The 22,240-nt window shown below is 38.2% G+C and overlaps 1 protein-coding gene across 4 annotated transcripts in view; it reads left to right on the plus strand.

The window, feature by feature from the left end:
* The window catches only part of CD109 (CD109 molecule), a 176,008-nt gene extending 154,321 nt beyond the window's left edge, over window positions 1-21,687 (plus strand). For all 4 annotated transcript variants that reach the window (XM_042939173.1, XM_042939171.1, XM_042939172.1 and 1 more), the window contains 8 exons: window positions 5,165-5,330; window positions 7,099-7,289; window positions 7,966-8,121; window positions 9,174-9,239; window positions 12,786-12,928; window positions 16,257-16,404; window positions 18,065-18,167; window positions 20,312-21,687. In XM_042939173.1, coding sequence (XP_042795107.1) covers window positions 5,165-5,330; window positions 7,099-7,289; window positions 7,966-8,121; window positions 9,174-9,239; window positions 12,786-12,928; window positions 16,257-16,404; window positions 18,065-18,167; window positions 20,312-20,487 — 1,149 coding nt within the window. In that variant the 3' untranslated portion in view covers window positions 20,488-21,687. The remainder of the gene's footprint in view (window positions 1-5,164; window positions 5,331-7,098; window positions 7,290-7,965; window positions 8,122-9,173; window positions 9,240-12,785; window positions 12,929-16,256; window positions 16,405-18,064; window positions 18,168-20,311) is intronic.
* The last annotated feature ends 553 nt before the right edge of the window (window positions 21,688-22,240 follow it).

The following is a 22,240-nucleotide window of genomic DNA, read 5'->3' on the forward strand; positions in this document are numbered from 1 at the left end:
GTAAACTTATGAAGGGCTGTTTTGTGACCCAGTATATGATCTATCTTGGAGAATGTTCCATGTGCACTCGAGAAGAAAGTATATTCTGTTGCTTTGGGATGCAGAGTTCTAAATATATCTGTCAAGTCCATCTGATCCAATGTATCATTCAGGGCCCTTGTTTCTTTATTGACTGTGTGTCTAGATGATCTATCCATTTCTGTAAGTGGGGTGTTAAAGTCCCCTGCAATGACCACATTCTTATCAATAAGGTTGCTTATGTTTATGAGTAATTGTTTTATATATCTGGGGGCTCGGGTATTTGGCGCATAGACATTTATAATAGTTAGCTCTTCCTGGTGGATAGACCCTGTGATTATTATATAATGCCCTTCTTCATCTCTTGTTACAGCCTTTAATTTAAAGTCTAGTTTGTCTGATATAAGTATGGCTACTCCAGCTTTCTTTTGGCTTCCAGGAGCATGATAGATAGTTCTCCATCCCCTCACTCTCAATCTAAAGGTGTCCTCAGATCTAAAATGAGTCTCTTGTAGACAGCAAATAGATGGGTCTTGTTTTTTTATCCATTCTGATACCCTATGTCTTTTAGTTGGCGCATTTAATCCATTTACATTCAGTGTTATTATAGAAAGATATGGGTTTAGAGTCATTGTGATGTCTGTATGTTTTATGCTTGTAGTGATGCCTCTGGTACTTTGTCTCACAGGATCCCCCTTAGGATCTCTTGTAGGGCTGGTTTCGTGGTGACAAATTCCTTCAGTTTTTGTTTGTTTGGGAAGACCTTTATCTCTCCTTCTATTCTAAATGACAGACTTGCTGGATAAAGGATTCTCGGCTGCATATTTTTTCTGTTTAGCACACTGTAGATATCGTGCCAAGCCTTTCTGGCCTGCCAAGTTTCAAAGGAGAGATCAGTCACGAGTCTTATAGGTCTCCCTTTATATGTGAGGGCACGTTTATCCCTTGCTGCTTTCAGAATTTTCTCTTTATCCTTGTATTTTGCCAGTTTCACTATGATATGTCGTGCAGAAGATCGATTCAAGTTACGTCTGAAGGGAGTTCTCTGTGCCTCTTGGATTTCAATGCCCTTTTCCTTCCCCAGTTCAGGGAAGTTCTCAGCTATAATTTGTTCAAGTACCCCTTCAGCACCCTTCCCTCTCTCTTCCTCCTCTGGTATACCAATTATGCGTATATTATTTTTTTTTAGTGTATCACTTAGTTCTCTAATTTTCCCCTCATACTCCTGGATTTTTTTATCTCTCTTTCTTTCAGCTTCCTCTTTCTCCATAACTTTATCTTCTAGTTCACCTATTCTCTCCTCTGCCTCTTCAAGCCGAGCCATCGTGGATTCCATTTTGTTTTGCAATTCGTTTAAAGCGTTTTTCAACTCCTTGTGACTGTTCCTTAGTCCCTCGATCTTTGTGGCAAGAGATTCTCTGCTGTCCTGTATACTGTTTTCAAGCCCAGCGATTAATTTTATGACTATTATTCTAAATTCACTTTCTGTTATATTATTTAAATCCTTTTTGATCAGTTCATTAGCTGTTGTTATTTCCTGGAGATTCTTCTGAGGGGAATTCTTCCGTTTGGTCATTTTGGAGAGTCCCTGGCGTGGTGAGGACCTGCAGGGCACTTCCCCTGTGCTGTGGTGTATAACTGGAGTTAGTGGGCGGGGCCGCAGTCCGACCCGATGTCTGCCCCCAGCCCACTGCTGGGGCCACAGTCAGACTGGTGTGTGCCTTCTCTTCCCCTCTCCTAGGGGCGGGATTCACTGTGGGGTGGCGTGTCCCGTCTGGGCTACTTGCACACTGCCAGGCTTGTGTTGCTGGGGATCTGGCGTATTAGCTGGGGTGGGTAGGCAAGGTGCACGGGGGCTGGAGGGGCAGGCTTAGCTCGCTTCTCCTTAGGTGATCCACTTCAGGAGGAGCCCCTCTTCCGTGGGCCTCTGGTCTGCGCTTGACTCCGGAGACTCCCTTCTGCTAATCCTCTGGCGGTTTTCTGGGTTCTTTAGGCAGGTGTAGGTGGAATCTAAGTGATCGGCAGGACACGCTGTGAGCCCCGCGTCCTCCTATGCCGCCATCTTCCGGAACCCCCCTAAAAATTCTTTTTAATATAACTGTTTTTGTACTTGCTATTAGTAAGGTAAATCAATACATATTTTATCATTGGAAAGGTTAATTTCTTAGGGGAAAGAAAATTCTTCAGAATTTGGGAATGTATTCTAGCACATTTAGATTGCAAAGGATTTTTTTAAATTTCTAAAATAATATGGAGCAATGACCATGTCTGCTAATTTAGTACATAGTACACCGACACTCTAAAAAGCATGTTAAGTAGGCATGGATGTCTGGATGAGAATATGTATACATGGAAAGTTATGCTAATGAGCTTAATTCTGCTCCAGAGCTGTCTCAGTGATTGATGCCTTTATTGCCTTAATGCCAGCTGCATTTCACATGATTGAAAACAGCCATTCTGTGTTGTAAGCTCCTGCCATTTCCCTAGTCCAGTACTAGGCACATGGAAGATAACTTTTCCCTAAATTTAGAGCCTTAACACCTGAGATCAGATATGAGTAACATTTTTCTCTTTTTTTTTTTTTCAACGTTTATTTATTTTTTTGGGACAGAGAGAGACAGAGCATGAACGGGGGAGGGGCAGAGAGAGAGGGAGACAGAATCGGAAACAGGCTCCAGGCTCTGAGCCATCAGCCCAGAGCCTGACGCGGGGCTCGAACTCACGGACCGCGAGATCGTGACCTGGCTGAAGTCGGACGCCCAACCGACTGCGCCACCCAGGCGCCCCAACATTTTTCTCAAACTATATTTTGTGCTCTCGTCTGAGTTCATGATATTAAATGGTAGAAAAAATTCTATTTTTTATTTCTTATTCCTTCTAGGGAATGGTGCCTATTTACTCATAAAAACTGGAAAGCAGTGTTCTTTTCTTTTTAAATTTTTTTTCTTTTCTTTCCTTCCTTTCTTTCTGTTTTTATTTAAATTCCAGTTACTTAACATACAGTGTAATATTACTTTCAGGTGTAGAATTTAGTGATTCAACACTTCCATACATCACCTGGTGCTCATCATAAGTGTACTGCTTTAGTCCCCATCACCTATTTCACCCATCTCCCCATTCTCCTCCCCTCTGATAACCATCAGTTTGTTCTCTATAGTTAAGAGTCCATTTGCCTCTCCCTCATTTTTACCTCCTTTGTTCATTTGTTTTTTTTTTTTTATTTGTTTTGTTTTTTAAATTCCGCATCTGAGTGCAATCCTATGGTATTTGTCTTTCTCTGACTTATTTTGCTTAGCATAATACTTTCTAGCTCCATCCATGTCATTGCAAATGGCAAGATTTAATTCTTTTTTATGGCTGAGTACTATTGCAGTGTGTGTGTGTGTGTGTGTGTGTGTGTGTGTGTGTGTTTGTATGTGTACTACATCTTCTTTATCCATTCATTAGTTGGTGGACACTAGGGCTGTTTTCATAATTTAACTATTGTAGACAATGCTGCTATAAACATTGGGGTGCATGTATCCCTTCGAATCAGTATTTTTGTATTCTTTGGGTAAGTGCCTAGTAGTGAAATTGCTGGATGGTAGGGTAGTTCTATTTTTAATGTTCTGAGGAACCTCCAGAGTGACTGTACCAGTTTGCATTCCCACCAACAGTGCAAGAGGGTTCTCGTTTCTCCATATCCTCGCCAACACCTCCTGTTTCTTGTGTTGTTGATTTTAGTCATTCTGACAGATGTGAGGTGATATCTCATTGTAGTTCTGATTTACATTTCCCTGATGATGAGTGATGTTGAGCATCTTTTGATTTACCCATTGCCATCTGTATGTCTTCTTTAGAAAACTGTCTATTCATATCTTCTGCCCATTTTTAAAAAGATTTATTTTTTTTTATTTTTAAGTAATCGCTACACCCAACATGGGGCTCAAACTCATAGCCCCAAGATCAAGAGGCATATGATCTACTGACCAAGCCAACCAGGTGCCCCTCTTCTGTCCATTTTTAATAGGATTATTTGCTTTTTGGGTATTGAGTTGTATCATTTCTTTATATATTTTGGATACTAACCCTTTATCAGGTATGTAATCTGCAGATATCTTTTCTCATTCCATAGGTTTGCCTTTTAGTTTTGTTGATTGTTTTCTTTGCTGTGCAGAAGCTTTTTATTTTGATGTATTCCCAATAGTTTATTTTTGCTTTTGTTTCCCTTGCCTTCAGGAGACACACCTAGAAAGAAGTTACTATGGCCAGTGTCAAAGAGGCCTGTGTTCTCTTCTAGGGTTTAATGGTTTCAGGTCTCATATTTAGGTCTTTAATCAATTATGAATTTATTTTTGTGAATGGCGTAAGAAAGTGGTCCAGTTTTATTCTTTTGCATTTTGCTGTCCAGTTTTCCCAACACCATTTGTTGAAGAGACTTTTTCCTATGGGATATTCTTTCCTACTTTATCAAAGATTAATTGACCATGTAGTTGTGAGTTCATTTCTGGATTTTCTATTCTGTTGATATGTGTGTCTGTTTTTGTGCCACTACCATACTGTTTTGATTACTACAGCTTCATAATATAACTTGAATTCTGGAATTGTGATGCCTTCAAGCTTTGCTTTTGTTTTTCAAGATTACTTTGGCTATTCAGGGTCTTTTGTGGTTCCATACAAATTTTAGGAGTGTTTGTTCCAGCTCTGTGAAAAATGCTGGTGGTATTTTGACAGGGATTGTATTAAATGTGTAGATTTCTTTGGGTAGTATAGACATTTTAACAAATGTGTTCTTCCTGTCCCTTAGCATGAAATGTCTTTCCATTTGTTTGTGTCATCTTCAATTTCTTTCATCAGTGTTTTATAGTTTTCAGAGTACAGGTCTTTCACCTCTTTGGTTAGGTTTATTCTTAGATATCTTATGTTTTTTCTGCAATTATAAATGGGTATGATTCCTGCATTTCTTTTTCAAAAGCAGTGTTATTTTCAAAATGAATAGCAAATATTTAAATGTCAATGATCATCATTGATTCCTATTGCCTAGGACAAAGTTAGGGGCTTAACAGACACTGAAATTATTTTTTGAATAAATGTTTAAAAATACTTTTCATTTAAATGTGTGGTTATGGGTTATTTTCAATAGTAAAATATATGTTTTTTTTTCTAGCCTAATATTGATGTACAAGAGTCTATCAACTTTTTGGAGTCTGAATTTAATAGAGGAATTTCAGACAATTATACTTTAGCTCTTATAACTTATGCACTGTCATCTGTCGGGAGCCCTAAAGCCAAGGAAGCTTTGAATATGCTGACTTGGAGAGCAGAACAAGAAGGTAATGCATGGGGTCATTTGAGATTGTTAGACTGCTATGCATTATGAAATATATAAATTATGTGAAAAGGTTTTGTAAGCCAGATATGAAGTTGATAACATTTATATCTTCAGAATGTGAAGAAGGGGTACCTGGGTGGCTCAGTGGATTAAGTGTCCAACTTTGGCTCAGGCTATGATCTCATGGTTCGTGAGTTTGAGTCCTGCATCAGGCCCTGTGCTGACAGCTCAGAGCCTGGAGCCTGCTTTGGATTCTGTGTCTCCCTCTCTCTCCGCCCCTCCCCTACTCATGCTGTGTCTCTCTCTGTCTCTCAAAAATAAACGTTAAAAAAATTTGTGAAATGGAAGAAAAATGAAATGCAGATGAGATCAGATGGGTCTGACATGGCTGCTTCTGCTCTCCCTGAGTTTTCTAGAGAATTCGGGGCTTGGTTGTTTCCTTCTTTCAGATATGTTCTGCCCTATGTCAGTTACCTTTTGAGTTCTCTGATACCATTTCTGGTTGGGTGGCCTTCAATGGTCCGTAGGATGTTGGGTTGTGGAGAGACTTGGGTTTGAATTCTGGTTCTGCTACTTGCTTTTATAAGCTTCAGTTTCCCTAGATGTAAAATGGGAATAACTCCTAGCAAATGTTCAAAATTTGAGTGAATATGCTAACTCATAGAATGCGAATGCCACAAAATGCTGTTAGTGAGTTGGGTGACTTTTTGTTTTAATGAACTACAACAGGACAAAAAGTACAGGTGTTGCTACTTCCCAAATGGCCTCTTTGGTCAGGGATCCAGGGAGTGGTGTGGGTGTGTGAGGGAGACAGAGAGAGAGATAGGTAGATAGACAGACAGACTGACACAGAGATGGGGATGGGTGGGCAGAAATAATTTTAGGTAATGTCTACTGATTCAAAGCCCTGTTAATTCAAGAAGGGATAATTGTAGAAAGTGTTTTCCACACTACACTACAGAAAGTGATTTCTAAGAGTGTGAAAAATATTGCATTATTGTTAGTGGTACCTTAAAATGAATTCTTACTATTTTTTTTTTTTTTTTGCCTGTTGCAGTGCTGGGGATAGATTATTACACAGAGATGGAAGTCCTTGGTATTCCTTCTCTGCTTGTACAAGTGGTAGTTATTTCACATTCCACCTAAGTGTAATCATCATCTAAAGAGTAATATTTGAAAGGGGGTAGGGAGCACCAAGTAAGATGTTCCTCTGGGGGCAGCAGGGATATTTCTAGGAAGATTGTCAAGTTGGCCAGAGTCCTTCATTTTTTCTTGGGGCCTTGGATTTTGAACTTATAACACCAAGTTTCAGATAATGAAAAAAAAGGCGAGGTTTCCTAGAACATTAGAGCTGGTTAATGGCAGATTCCCAGAACAGGGTTCTTTCTAATGTATCCTAAAATATTTTTGGGATGGCCTGGTCAGAAATCTTCTAGAGTATATATTTTTTCTTATTTATAGCTGTTTAGTCTTGAGCCAAACATGTGGGATTTCTCTTGGGAAATTATTTTCATCAAAACATTCTAAAATATAAGCAAGAGGAAAAGGATGAAAATTTAAAAGTTATGATAGTTTAGAAAGTGACATATAAGTGAATGCTTATATGTGTGTCTGTGTTTGTGAATACACATGTATTTGCATGGCATAAATATATACGTATATATTTTTATATATAGCCAGGTAGAACTTGGACCAGTGTAGGGATATTTAATGGTATAAAATGTAATTTTTGTTCAGTTGGCCAGACTATTATTACTTGTCTTTTGCAGGAGGCATGCAATTCTGGGTGTCTTCAGAGTCTAAACTTTCTGAATCCTGGCAGCCACGCTCCCTGGATATTGAAATTGCAGCCTATGCGCTACTTTCACACTTCCTGCAATATCAGGTTTCTGAGGGAATCCCGATTATGAGGTGGCTAAGCAGGCAAAGGAATAGCTTGGGAGGTTTTGCATCTACCCAGGTGAGTGATGATAGTTTTTAACTTTTTAAATGTTTATTTATTTATTTTGAGAGAGAGAGAGTGCACACGCACAAGCCTGGGAGGGGCAGAGAGAAGGAGAGACACAATCCCAAGCACTCTGGTGCAAAGCCTGATGTGGGGCTCGAACTCACGAACCATGAAGTCATGACCTGAGCCGAGATCAAGAGTCGGATGCTTAACCGACTGCACCACCCAGGCGCCCCATAGTTTTTAATTTTTTAAACTAATTAATAGTTTAAATATATACGTAATGTTTTAAAGGAAGTATATGATTGCTTTTTTCATGACTTCATAAAATTGGCAATTAAAAAATTTGGTACCTTAAGTCAAAGGTCTGAGTTACTCATTTTAATTTTTTCTCATCACTGATATAAACAACGTATCTGATATGTATATGGAATAAATTAGTTCCCCATTATGTTGGTCATCTTTCATCTATGGTAACTGATACAGTAGATACTCAGCTTCAATCAGCGGATATTTTCCACACCTCTCCTGTACTGTAGGTCAAGGACATTCAAAAATGAATAAAGGAGAGCTCCACTCTCAAGGAAGGTGGATGAATGCATAGTGGGTGTCCTAAACATTACTAAATTTACTCTTTGGTGACCTTGATATATACTTACATGCACACATGTTGTTCTTTCCTCAACAGGACACCATTGTAGCCTTGAAGGCCCTATCTGAATTTGCAGCTCTAATGAACACAGAAAGTACGAACGTCCAAGTGACTGTGATGGGGCCCAGTTCACCAAGTCCTATAAAGTTTCAGATTGACAGACAGAACCGCTTTCTTCTCCAGATGGCAGAGGTATGGACAAGGGGGTGGTTATTTAAAATTCCATGTGGATGATTCCTTATGCTGGAATGCTATTTTATTTCCATTCTATCGACTTCAACAAAGACTTGTTTCTAGAGCCTTGTAAAGGGACTGGGGGGAAGGAGTGTCCTCCGTTGGTTGAACTGCTGAGCTGGGGAAGAAAGGAGGGGATGGGAACTTTGGAAAGATTTGGAAAAGGAGGAACCATGGGCTCTATCATATTGGGAAAAGAATGAACACACCTGTTGAGTTCCTATTCTTTGCAGGCACTGTGCCAGATTTCTTTACATGTGCTATTGCATTTACTTCTCAAACCGACACTAAGAAAGTAAGTACTTTCATCCCCACCATGCACATGATAAAACTGAAGCTGAGACAGAGGTTAAGTAACTTGTTTAAGATTGGTTGCTAGCAATAGTAGAGCTAGGGTTTGAACCCATGATTTCAGACCATGTTCTTTTTTAGCTAGACCACATGTCCTCTTAGGAGAATTGATAGAGCCAGTAGTAGGATTCTTCCTTTGAAACGTAATAAAGGACTATTCTAGACCCTAACTTTATTCCTGTGGTTAACCTTGTGGGAAGTTGAGAGTGAGGGATGAAAGTGCTAACTTCAAGGCTGAAAAATGAGGAAGGGGAATAGTGATAGAAGAGAAGGAATAGTGTTCATCATAATCAATGATCATGTGCCACTGGGTTCGTGGGAAGGCCAGAAGATTAGGTGCTGACTAAGGGAGACTGGAGGAGGGAGATGACCGTTGTTTCTTGTCTTTCCTGCTTCAGAAGGGCAGCCCTGACTATGGCACTGATGTGCCCTCCCAAAGGGCAAAGGTGAGGGTGTGTGGAGAGTGTCCCTTCATCTGTCTTCACCTCTCTTCTCTGATGAGCCCATAGCTTTTGATATGTGAGACTGTGCAAAATTCTTAGAGCTTCCCACAGATGGCATACACTGCCAGTGAGGGATAACACTGATCTCTTGTGCTACCTGGAAGGACCTAGATATGGAATATTAACCTTATTCACCTTTTTTCCACCTTTATTCAGCTTTCAGTGGTACAGCCAACTGCAGTTAATATTTCCGCAAGTGGTTTTGGATTTGCGATTTGTCAGGTATGTAACAATGTTTATTTTTGTTTAGTTAAATATGGCTTGTTTTAATAATTTTGGGGGGTACTGCTAAATCTTTAACTTAATGTATAAAATTCTTGAGGATTTATTTCTGTGGACTTAGGCAAGATAGATCACTCTCTTTAATAAAAAGTATCAGAGATGTTACTAGTAGTCAGTTGACAGTAACCAAATGGATTGATAACCTTGGAAAAATATTTCTTGAGTATCATATGCTTTTTGAAGTTAGGATTAATTCTTCCAATGTGATTCATGTGACTTGTTGGGAAGTCCCAACTTTCACTTTTTTTGTGAAAATACAGCTCAGAAATTCTAATGCTGGGAGAGTTTCTACTATGACTTGATAAATAAATACATTTAAAATTTTACCTATAACTTTTTAATATCCATTTAAAAACATAAAGGTCAACATGATATTATAAGGAATTGACTTGAAGATAGGAAATGTGTCCTTTTAATGGAAAATCTTATACAATAGTAAATAAAACAATTAGAGCATGATACGTTTAGCGCTTTGTTATAAGAATAAAATCCAATGAAACTTACCCTTAATGGTGCAATAGGGCTAGTATAAAATCAAAATAGTATGTAAAATCCTGAGTCGAATAGTTATTATAGTACATAATACATTGAAAATTACAGGGACTTGACATAATCTTTAAAAAAAATTTTTTTTCATGTTCATTTATTTTTGGGTGAGAGAGACAGAGGCAGAGCATGAGTGCAGGAGGAGCAGAGAAAAAGGGAGACACAGAATCTGAAGGAGGCTCCAGGCTCCGAGCTGTCAGCACAGAGTCTGATGTGGGGCTCAAACTCATGAACCATGAGATCATGACCTGAGCCATTAACCAACTGAACCACCCACGTGCCCCAGGACTTGACATAATCTTACTGGAAACCAAAAACAATATGTGATGGGACCAAAAATGGTTATGTGTTTGGTTAGAATATACAAACCAAACAAACCCTGAAAGAGTTACTGAGAAAGTTAAAAAATGGCTATGATAGAGGAAAGTTACTTTTCCAAAAAACCATACAAGTATTCTAGTTGAAAGGACAGATATACTAGCTAAGGAGGGCAGATAGAATTATTTCTAAGTGATTCTAAGATTATTTTGTATGATATTCAAAACATAGCAGTAAATGTTTTTTAAAAATCAAGGAAAAATGATCACAGTTAAAAGGAATAGTATCCAACAAAAAGAATAGAAAAAGAAAAGGGTGAATAATTTATATTTGTCTTTACTAACAAAGGCCATGTGAAAATTCTCATTCCCAAGCTGTCTTTCAATGCAAATAGCAAATCTAAAAGTAAATACAAAGGCTATTTTAGGTATAATTGAAAAACTATATGTACTTAAATCACCAAATTGGTCGGAATTGATTCTTGATAAACCAAATGTAGACGAATTACTGAAGCCAAATGAGTTTTACTTGAGTTTTGAAGGAACACAGCAGTAAATGTGGTACCTACTGGAGTGCCTGGGTGGCTCAGTCAGTTAAGCATCTGACTTCAGCCCAGGTCACGATCTCGCGGTTCGTGGGTTCAAGCCCCACATCAGGTTCTGTGCTGACAGCTCAGAGCCTGGACCCTGATTCAGATTCTGTGTCTCCTTCTCTCTCTGCCCCTCCTTTGCTCATGCTCTGTCTCTCAAAAATGAATAAATTGTTAAAAAAAAAAAAAAAGGTACCTGCTGGTCAGAACACTCACTATTCCAAATCTGTATCAACATGCAGAAATCTTATAGGCACTTCTCATGATGGAGAAACAAATTGCAAAAAAGTTGGTCACCCAGAAATAGTTACTGAGATTTCTTTTAGTTGATATTTTTGTAAGCACTCTGGATACAGAAAAGCAAAGAAACTTCTCAGGTTTGCAGTAAGTGTTAACCTGTTTGAAGTACTAAAATGCTAAACTGTTGGAAATAAACTGCAAGACATCTCAAAGTTTTCTGAATGGGCAGTTGAGCTTTTTGTAGGTCAAACATTAACCCTAATACTACATTATAGATGAGTATTAATTATGATCCAGAGGACACATTTTGTAGTTCTTGTTTGTTTCCTGATGACGTTGGTCTCTAACGACAATTGCATGCCACTGGAACGAGGATGATGGAAATAACAGAGACCGTCTCTCCAATTTTATGAAACCATTCTTCAGCTCCTCTAAGAATATTCTAAAATTTTAATTGTGGTTCCAGAAAGAGTTAGAGAATATCCAGAGTGAGATAACCAGAATGATCAAGGGAATGAAGGATTATATGAGCTAGGTGTAGCAGAATAAAAAGTTGTAATTCTTAGGTTTGAAAGAGGAAGGCTTAGAAAGAATATTTTTTAAAGTGTGAAAATCAGGGGCACTTGGGTGGCTCAGTCAGTCAGTGAAGTGTCTGACTCTTGGTTTCGGCTCAGGTCATGATCTCACAGTTCATGGGTTCAAGACCCGTGTCAGGCTCCAGTGCTGACAGTGCAGAGCCTGCTTGAGATTCTCTAACTCTCCCTGTCTCTCTGCTCTTCCCCTGCTCACACATGTGCTCATGCTCCACCCCCTCAAAAGTAAAGAAATAAAATTAAAAAAAATTTGAAGTGTGAAAATCTACAGTGGGTACTAGGTGTTTAGTTCTGAGGGTGTGTGTGTGTGTGTGTGTGTGTGTGAGATTTAAGTATAAGAAAATACAACATTACATAGCAACAATAAGGCTTATGAATTGTGGTATCAAAAAAGGTGGAAGAGGTACAAAATTGCAATAGGTTCCAATTCAACTTGGCATGAGGCAGGTGTAGGAAATTTTGAGTGTATTCCAGAGCTTCTGATCTTAGGAACTCTTTGGGGAAAAAAATAACAACAAGAACAAAAAAAAAAACAACAACAAAAAACAAAAAACAAAACTTGCCCTTACACTTGCCCAGTGTCCCCACAGTACCTTTCACACTAGTGGTAGGCACAGAGTATTTGCTGAAAAAGACCAAGTTGTCTTGAAATTCATCATTTATTTTATCATCTTTGAAAAATGTTATATGGTCAAAAAGAATGCTGAGTAATTGAACAGGTTTCTGTTCAACCAGGGCTCTTGAATGTTTTATTTTTGATTTATTTTACTGAGAGTTTCTAAGGTTCCCGTTTGTGAAAAATGACACCAGTTGAGCAGCAGAACTTAGGAGTTAGCGGATGCTCTCAAGAGGAGATAGGCAGTAGTATCGCTTCTTTTCCTAAAGGGAATGTTTTACATTCTTTGGAAGGAAAAAAAGCCATATCCATAATATCGTGAAGGTCTATACTTGTTTTGGAGTATTAGCTAACAATTCCCTCAATTTTAAAAATCATTTCTTATAAGCTTTTATAACACTTGTTAATAATAGTACTTTTTTAGCTAGTAAAACTAGCTTTTTCCTTGATTGAAGATTACAGTTCTAGTTGGGTTTATCCCAAAGAGAATCATTACCTGATATTTATAATACATAATGGTGGTAATATATTGCTAATGATTTATTACTAGTTTAGTATTTATGTTAATTTATTATTTATTGCAGCTTAATGTTATTTATAATGTGAAAGATTCGGGTTCCTCCAGAAGACGAAGATCTGTTCAAGACCAAGAAGCCTTTGATTTAGATGTTGCTGTCAAAGACAATAAGGATGATATAAATCACTTGAATTTGAATGTGTGTACAAGGTTGGTATCTGTTTAAGTCCTTTCTCTTAAAAAAATAGATTTGAAGGTTTTATTGTATATATGTAGTTATCTAACTATACCAATATAAGGAGTTACATTTAACAAATATTTTAGTTATGGTTACACTTCCAATTACAAATTAGAAATTCTGTTTAATTCTATTTAAGTATTTTTCAATGTGTCCAAAATTGTTTACAAGTTTTCCTTGTATTCATAACAAATCTGAATAGAAAATGTTAATAAAATGTAGGTCTAATTTAAGAAAACTTTAAATGAACCAATCATGTTTAAACTCTAATATCATTTATTTCTTGGCAGTTAGTAATTTTCTGTCAAATAATTATTCCAGTTTCATATTTAACCTTTAGTGTTATGCTTTTATCCCAAGACTTCATAAGAATATGCAAATTTAATTAAGAGAATGGGGTTTTTAGACACAGTGGAAATCTTCCAGTTTAGAAGGTCCTCACCTTGGATAAATAGGCACTTTTAGCTTCTAGGAGTACTTAATAAGGCGATTCTTAAATTTGTTCTGTATCCAAAGCATCTGAAGATCTTGTCAAAAGGAAAAGGGGTTCCCACTCACAGACTTCACAGATTCAGAGTCTGTGAGCTGCCTTCTTCAGCTTTCTTGGTCATTCTAATGCACACACAAGTTTGAGAGCAAATCCTTTAGAAGGTTCTTGAATCAAGAGACTTTACAGTTTCTTCCTTGTCAGTCCTCTTACCTCTGGATGATTTGATGTAATGTTGGGAGTTACTGTAAAGATGCATTGACATTGAGGACCTGCTGTTTGCTCTTTTTAAATACCCCATAGTGATCTGGTTGAGCTTAGCTTGTTGTTGGGCTGGAAGTCACTGATGTGGTACTGAGCTGGCAGATGCTCTTCAGAGTCATCTCTGAGTATTTCCCCTGGTGGCCAACCTTTTTAGCCATTTCTTGTTGAATCCAGTCTCCTTCGTTACTGCTACTAGAAACTGAAGAAAATGAAAAATGAAATTCATCTGGAATCACCCCTAAAACACAGAGTTGCCCACGGAAGGGGCATCCAGATTGAACCTGTTATAATCTACAGGCACAAGGCTGATACATTGCAGGCATACTAGTACAGATATACTATCTTTGGGCCTTCATGTTCATGATTTTGGTATAAATGTCACATGTGTTTGCCCCTTTCCTTCCCTTACTGGGCATTTTGGACCAGCAGGAGGGGGATATCAGAATTTCTTCAGTGACTTCCTTTTAGCTAAGAAGAAAGTTATTCCTTGCAAAGCTTGTGATTGGGTTCTTCCCCGGAAGAGCAGCATCAAGTTATTATTATTATTGTAAGTAGTAATAACCTACACTTATCACAAATTTACATGCCAGGCATTATACCAGGCACTTTTACATGCATCTCATTTAATCTTTACAATAACTCTATAAAGCAGGTGGTATTATTAACCCTGCTTTTCTCATTCATTCACTCACCATTTATTCATTCTTCATTCATTCATTCATTCATTCAGTAAATATCATTTGAGTCTCCATTATGTGGCAAACACAGTGTCAGATGTTGGAATATAATGGTGATTTAAAAAAGACACAGGCCCTGTCTTCATGGAATTTACTGTTTGGAGGGGAGACAGAAATCAATAAAAATAAATCTTCTAAGTAAGTTTAAAATTCTGGTTTTGAAATGGGCAAAGCAGCATAGTCTTTGGAGCTGTGAGAGTGATTTTACCTTTTAGGGAGGTCAATTGAAGGAACAGATGAGGAAAATTAGGTGAAACTAAGATTCAGATCATGATGGGGCCTTTTTACTTATAAGAGCTCATGAAAGGATGCAGAATTCCAGATCTTAACCTATCATCAGGAATCAGAGGGACAATAGACTTTGATAGATAGAGGATATCCCTCCCTCCCCACCCCGCCCTGCCTTTTGGGAGAAAGTGGAGAAGGGAACTGTTTTCATGTGAAAGTAGGGGTTGGTCTTATAAAAAGGATTTGGATGCTGCTACTAGTCTTCTGAGAAAAATATGGTACAAAATACAAATATTTTCAATGAAAATTTTCAGTGGCATTTAATGGAAAGAAAAACTGGTATTTCAGGCACTTGATTCCCATCAGTAGGGCCCAAGCCCTTACTCATCTCAGATAAATTTTTCTGTGTATGGCATGGTAATTTAACAAGTTCTGTCCTGGGCCAGTAGAAAGACCAGGTCAACCAAGGCACTTTTGATGGTGTGCTGAAAGTCATCGTATTTAAGCAGACTGGCCATTCTTCTCATCTTTAATGTCTGCTCAAATACAAACACCTCTAGCTGCAGTGCACTTATTGGTTTTCAATAGCATCTCTTCTGGCTGCATGCATCGCCCCACAGATGGTTTCACTTGTTTGGGGTCGCTGAGCCAGCTGTCGTCAGCAGTTGTAACTGTATGGCTTTTCCATCAGTCATGTTTGGCAGCCGTCTGTTTGCTGCTCTAAAAAGCAAGATTCTCTACCAGCCCTTCTGGCTTTTGCCATCTGAAAGGACAACAGGAACTCACTTAACAATGATCCTTTCATGTTGGAGACAAACTCCTTTCCATAACCACATTGGGCTCTTTCTGCTCCAAACAAAAGAGCTCTTGCCACCTATTCATTTTAGAAAACTATTTATTTTAAAGGAGACAAAACGTTGTTGGTGCCCGGATCCTTTGATGCTCACGTTGTGTACAACAGGATGAGAGAACAATGTAGTGTAACAAAACTTTCCGAGGCTTGTAATTCTCGCCAGGTGGCCAAAGAAAACACAAAATGTGCTCCAAGCATGTGGGAGAACAAAGAGAAGGACTCTCCCTACTGGTCTTCTTTTTCTAAAACCAGATGAAGAGAAGATTGCTTAAGACTTGGCGGTGGTCTACTGTTAAGTGGTCAAGTTTTCAGTTTCTTTTTCAGCTCCTGGCTTTCAGCTAGAAAGCTTAGTGCTGTCAAATTCTGAGAAAATGAAAAATGTAATTCAGTTTGGAATCACCCCTAGAACACAGAGTTGCCCACGGAAAGGGCATCCAGGTTGAACTTGTTATGATCTACAGGCACAAGGCTGATACATGGCAGGCATTTCATGTCAAATGAACACATTTTTAAATTATTATTCCTCATATCGTTGAAAATTACAGAATTTCATACCTGTAAGGAAAGGATTACGGGTTTTACAACTTTCTCTAGTGATTTTTACTTCAACTAAACAGTAAATATTTGGAATAGTGCTTGGCAGTTTTAATTTTTATCTAAAGATAGTTTGCCAACGGCTTTAGGTTTTTCCTAAAGGGTTTTCTTCCTTCCATCCTTTCTCTTTGTTTTAGGTTTTTGGGCCCAGCTAGAAGTGGCATGGCCCTTATGGAAGTGAACCTGCTCAGTGGTTTTACCGTGCCTTCAGATGCAATTCCTCTGAGTGAGACGGTGAAGAAAGTGGAACACGATCATGGAAAACTCAACCTATATTTAGATTCTGTAAGTAGTAAAATGCAAGTTTTGTATAGGCGACAAGCCTGCCATGTATTGTGTTTGAAAGTCTGCCTTGCTCTGTGCGTGGTTCCTTTGTCATTATTTGAGCTTTCTGTGTCCCCGAATGACTCTGACATGGCAACCACATATTTGTCTCCACTCAACAAGCATCACTATAAAATCGATTTAAAGTGAATACTGTTACTGACGAGCCTGATGAAAAGTCTTTCTAGCTAAATCATTATTTCATGCCACATGTAAACTTTGTAGAAATTGTCACATTGTAATTTCAAAAATTCAGTCCTGATCCCAATTTGAGAACCCCTCTGCCTCAGGGAATTGCTAAAATTATCAGTTTCAGTGCTGATGATGAAAGCTTTAATTATGAGTTTTAAAATGCTTTCATGAAGCTTTTAATAAATCCCAAAGGGATTAACATTCCTGCATCGAATATATACATGCTTACATCCTAGAAGAATATTCTCAGAGGTTTGATCTTAATGCAAATTATTATATAATTTTCATATACTCTTCTCATTGTTGTATGAAAATTATTGATCCAAGAATAAGGTGTATAAAATATGTGAGAGAAATGTAAGAATTCAAGAATGTATTTGTATTCAAAACTGCTGGCATGTAATTTATTCTTTTCTTGTAACATCTACATGAAACTCAGGTTGAAACGCAATTGAGTTTAAGTATTCTTATGATATCATGTTTTGAGGAGGGAATACCTACCTGCATCTCTTCTTCCAGTTTTGCCAAGTATGAATCAGTAATACATTGCTTTGGCAATATATATACACATTAAAAAAGCTAGTTCTCATTTGTTCATAAACAACTTCATAAACAACTCTGGTTAAAACCCTGTTAAAACTCATCCAAAGTCTCTAGCTTCTTTTTCTGTTCAGGGATTTTCATATCTTACATCCTGTTTGAAAAGCATGGCTTGATTTGGGACGTGAAAAATAAGTTTAAGGTTTTCATTTAATAATGTAATTGATTTTGGTGTTTGTCTCATATCTGTGATGTACTTGTTTAATGGTTATCTTAATTTGAGTGTCCGGTATGTTCTGACTGATTAATTGACTTTTCTATTGGCACGTAATGGAATATTTGAAGGAACTTATCAATTTCAGATTTCTTTAATAATATTGGTTGCCAAATTGGCATAAACTGCCCCTCCAGGAGACAAGGAGTTGGCCTTTTGTATGACATGTCAGTTTTTGGTTGTGGGGTGCACAACCCCCACCTGCAGTTACCTCACTTACTGGTGAGGTTGCTCCCCTGAGCTGAGGGCAATTCTTCAGAGAAGGGGGCTGCTGTGATCCATTAGCAGTAACCTAGGGGGTGTGTTGCCTAGACGGGGATTGGGTGAGGCACCAGGGCCCAGGAGCATGCATCCTTGGATTTACTGCTTAACCCCTCTGATTCTCAGTATCCCTTTTGGTGAAATGGAAATGTGAACAATACCTATCTTGTAAGAATTGTTTCATGAGTTAAATGAGGTAATTTATGTAAAGTGCTTATTACCATAGTACTTGGCACCCAGAAATCCTCTCTAAATGTTAGTTTCTGTTTCTTAAGATGATAAGAAAAAGAAGTGTCTTGCTTTGTCACGAACACATAGTATGTCACCCCCTTAAGAGTCTTTTGTATTTTCAAGGTAAATGAAACCCAGTTTTGTGTTGATATTCCTGCTGTGAGAAACTTTAAAGTTTCAAATACACAAGATGCTTTGGTGTCCATAGTGGATTACTATGAACCAAGTAAGTGTGTTTTAGATTTCCTAATATTTTAGAAGGGAAGCAAGCATTCATTCACGTATTCATGCGTTTATTTGAAGTGGCCACCTATTTTGTGTGTGTGTGTGGGGGGTGGTTGTTGGGGAGAGTGTGGGAGGTGGAGTGCGGGAGGTGAGTTTTCCATTTAAATGAAGACAACTGATAGTTTACAAAAGTCACATGATCCCGTTTAGCCAATGAATATTAAAAAGTGATGTTTTTGCTCATAATTTTAGGTGTTTCCTCATGTTCTAGGTTTTAACTCACAATTACAAAATTTACAAAGAAAAACTGAAATAACCAAGAGCCCAGTTATGTGTGGTTTCCAAGGTTTTGCTTCTGTTCCGAGCATCCCTTTCATCTGTTTCCTGTTTTAAAATGGGATTTCTTCAGGAGAGAACATGAGCCTCCTTTGCAATATAAAATCCTGGGATGGGTTTAGCTGTTTCTTCATTGAGGAAGTCTGTTGTTTTGCTAACATTTATACTAATATTATATCAGATTTTTTTAGCATATCAAGAAAAATATAGTCTATTTGGAAAATAACTTGAGCTTCTTTGGTTTTACCGGTAAGTCGTTACTTTAGAAAATGTTGAAGATGTAGGATGTGAAAGTAGAGATCTGGTTTGTAGGTCACCCGGGTTAGTTAGGGCTACTCTACACCCAGTCACAGAGTGACGTTTTGTGACTGTGTGATCTCTGTGATTGCAATAAGTCTTATTCTGAGTGAGCCCTCCTGATGGCTCAGAATCCTTAGAACGCATGAGATTTGTGGACATTTTCACGTGTTAAGTACTTGTAGATAATTACACTCTAACGTCAAATGAACTTGTTCACATCATTAGTAGTGTTCAGTGGAGTATCATTGAAGACTACGGTTAAGAACACGAGTTCTTTTTCCTTCTAAGTCGACAAGCTGGTTCTTCTCATCTTTCACCCCCTGGTAGAGTTGGGAAGAGCGTTTGCCCAGGTTCTTGTGGGACATTCTGGGGAGACACTGATGGCAGTACTTCTTTTCTGGTGGAAAGGTGGGATCCACTGCTGAGATTCAATGGTTGTGCCTAGTTACCCAACTTTGTAATTTAAAGTCGTTGCAAAATTCTCCAATGGATGTTTCTTCAGTGAATGGAGAATATTTCAAACATTTAAGAAACAAAAAACATTCGGTCTACGTACAGTTTTTTGTGAAAGGCAACTTATTTATGAGGGTGACATTCTCAAGTGAAAATATGGGAAAGGTCAGAAATAATAGAAACGTACCATCCCATTTTTGAAGAACCTAAAATTAAAAATATACAATATTAAAAACATTAAAAATGTAACAGTATTAAAAAATCATGAATAAATTTAAAAATGGAACGTGGTTTTAAAAATGATAAAAATAAAAATCATTTATGTTGTATAGTAAGTTTACTTTAGTGCTGTAGGAACTTTAGTTTTTTTCTGTTAATATTAGCTTGTACTATAAACTTTACCCAAGTTGAATAGTTTCTAGATACTATATGCTCAATGTTTTATTTATTTATTTTCAAATGTTATTTTTAAGTAATCTCTACACCCAATGTGGGGCTTAACTTCACAACTCTGAGATCAAGAGTCGCATGCTCTACTGACTGAGCCAGCCAGGCGCCCCTAAGGTCAACATTTTAAAACATTGAAATGCATTACCTAGGCAGCCTTCTCTTCATCTGTTTGTGTTTTTCAGTGAAGCCCACGGTAAATCTCTTTTCAGTAGTCCTAATGATTAGAGCTTCGCTTGAATGCATAGAAAATGACACCCTAAAATAAACTCTCCTGGAGGTTAAACAATTCTCAGTTTAAAGTCTTTCCTGTTCCAGTAAGAGAGTCAAGTGTACTTGGGATCATGACGTGCAGCTGCAGTCTGTTTTCTGTCTCCCTGCTGGCCAGCTGCTGGTGGTGGACACAGTGCACGGAAGGCATTGTTTCTCTCTTGGATTTGGTTAGCAGTTTGGGCCCCTCCTTAGCATTTCAGTTGTTTCTTCTAAAGAAAATAAAATTATGCGAAGAATGGAAAACTCAGGACAGTGTATCGAAGTGCTCTTAAGTTTTGGCAGAGTAAATGTTTCTAAACAAGGGATCTGTGTAAACTGATGTCTGCCTCTGCACAGGGAGACGAGCGGTGAGGAGTTACAACTCCGAAGCGAAGCTGTCTTCCTGTGACCTCTGTGGGGACATTCGCGGATGCGGTCCTTGTGAGAGCGGAGCTGCGGCCTCCCTTTGTCGCCCTTCAGAAATGTTTGTGCTCTGTCTCACGCTTCTGTTTTCTTTGCACCAGTGGCTGTGATTTGTTCTTTAAGGACTCCATGTAACATTGACATTTCCAATCACATGATTGTCTTGTTTTCGTGATCAAGTATTACTTCTGACTATTTTTGAAAAATAATTTTTTATTTTTATGGGGTTGGGGGGGGATGGTGCACAGTAGGTCCTAGTATGTATAGCTGCACAGACGTCTTCATTTGACTTCTGTGTAGAACAAAAAATCAGAGTTATTGCAGTTGTATGTCTTTATTTCCCCCTCTTAAAAGTAGTTAAGGAGTTTTTCATGGAGGTGTTGTCTTCTCCAGAATAAATGTGTTATTTTAGATTATTCTTTTTATTTTCTAGAGGAAATGCTAGGTTCTTAAGCATTATTGTACACCAGTGTTGGCTTTTGCATTAAAGACAGATGTCTGGGAACTGGGAGAAAACAACCAGAAAGAGGAGCTTTCTCTGTTCCCGTCCAGCATCCACTCTACCCTCTGCCCACTCCACCCCCAGTGGTCCCGGTATATCCTTTTTGATTGGATATCACTTCTTTCTTTTTAAAATGTAGGGGGGCAGAATTTTTCTTTTTAAGAAAAGTTAAGGTTTTCACTCCAGTTGTAATCTCATCCCCCAACCTTTACCCTTCCTTTTTTTCTTCTGGAGAGAAGGAGACAGAGAATGTGTTTTCCTGTGCTTTGCAGTCTGGTTCAGAGCTTGAGGAGTGTACAGAAACTGCTCCAAGGGGTTCTGGGTGCACTGCCCTCCCTCTCACTTCCTCAGCCTCCCACACTGGGTCTGTTTCAGGGATGAGAGTCAGAGGGCATAGCAGTATGTGCCCTCGGTGATCTAGACTAGAAGACACAGCTCTGTTAGTAATGGGGCATAATTAGCCAGGGTACAACAAGATCCTGTATGAGACGCAGCAGGCTGGCCTCCCTGTGGTCTGGGAAAGAAGCTGGGGCTTGACAAAGGACAAGAGAGGTGAACATGACTGTTGACCTCAAGTATGGTCAGGTGTTGCCCAGGGTCCTGTAGAAGCTCTTCTAGATTCAGGTGTCTGAGTGTCAGATGGCCAGCTGTCTAGTGACATGTAATGTTTATGTGAATCTTTAAGATTTTTGAACTTTGAGCACCTGGATAATTGATTACCCTGTATTCTGAAAGATAATATTCATTTATCTGGGTGAAAATTTTAAAGAAAATTTCTTTCTTTCCACCTCCCTCCTTTTTTTCCTTTCTTTTTCTCCTTTCTCGCTTCCTTCTTTCTTCCTTTCCTTCCTTCTTCCTTTCATTTTTACTTCTAAATATATTGAAATATTTTAGATATATATAAAAAATAAAGATCTCTTCTAAATCTAAGAAATGGTTTACTTTTGCTCCTTAATTCCATGGCATTTCTCTCAAGTGAACCTGAGAAAAATAATTGCCATGGGCTTCAAAAGTCTGCATTACAACATTTTCAACTGTCTAAAAATAAATCCATCGAAAATAAAGTATGCAAATATATCTTTTAAAGTTAATTTTTCAAATTTTTTTTATCTTAGTGAATTTTAAGAAATTGTAGTCGGTGTTCAAGAAATTATAGGGGAGTGGATGTTCATATATTCCTTTTGGATATTTTGGATACAAAGGTAGGAGTTACCAAAATTCACTGTTTTGAAGCTTAAAACTTATATGTAGAAAATAGATCCTCAGAGAGTGGTCTATGGAGAGGGTGGAAGTTAAATATCAAGTAAATAATCTTCTTGTATTTGCTTTTAAATGGATAAAAGCTTGTAGTTCTGTTACAC

This window comes from Panthera leo, chromosome B2, assembly GCF_018350215.1.
Source record: "Panthera leo isolate Ple1 chromosome B2, P.leo_Ple1_pat1.1, whole genome shotgun sequence".
In the NCBI taxonomy this organism is placed as follows: domain Eukaryota; kingdom Metazoa; phylum Chordata; class Mammalia; order Carnivora; family Felidae; genus Panthera; species Panthera leo.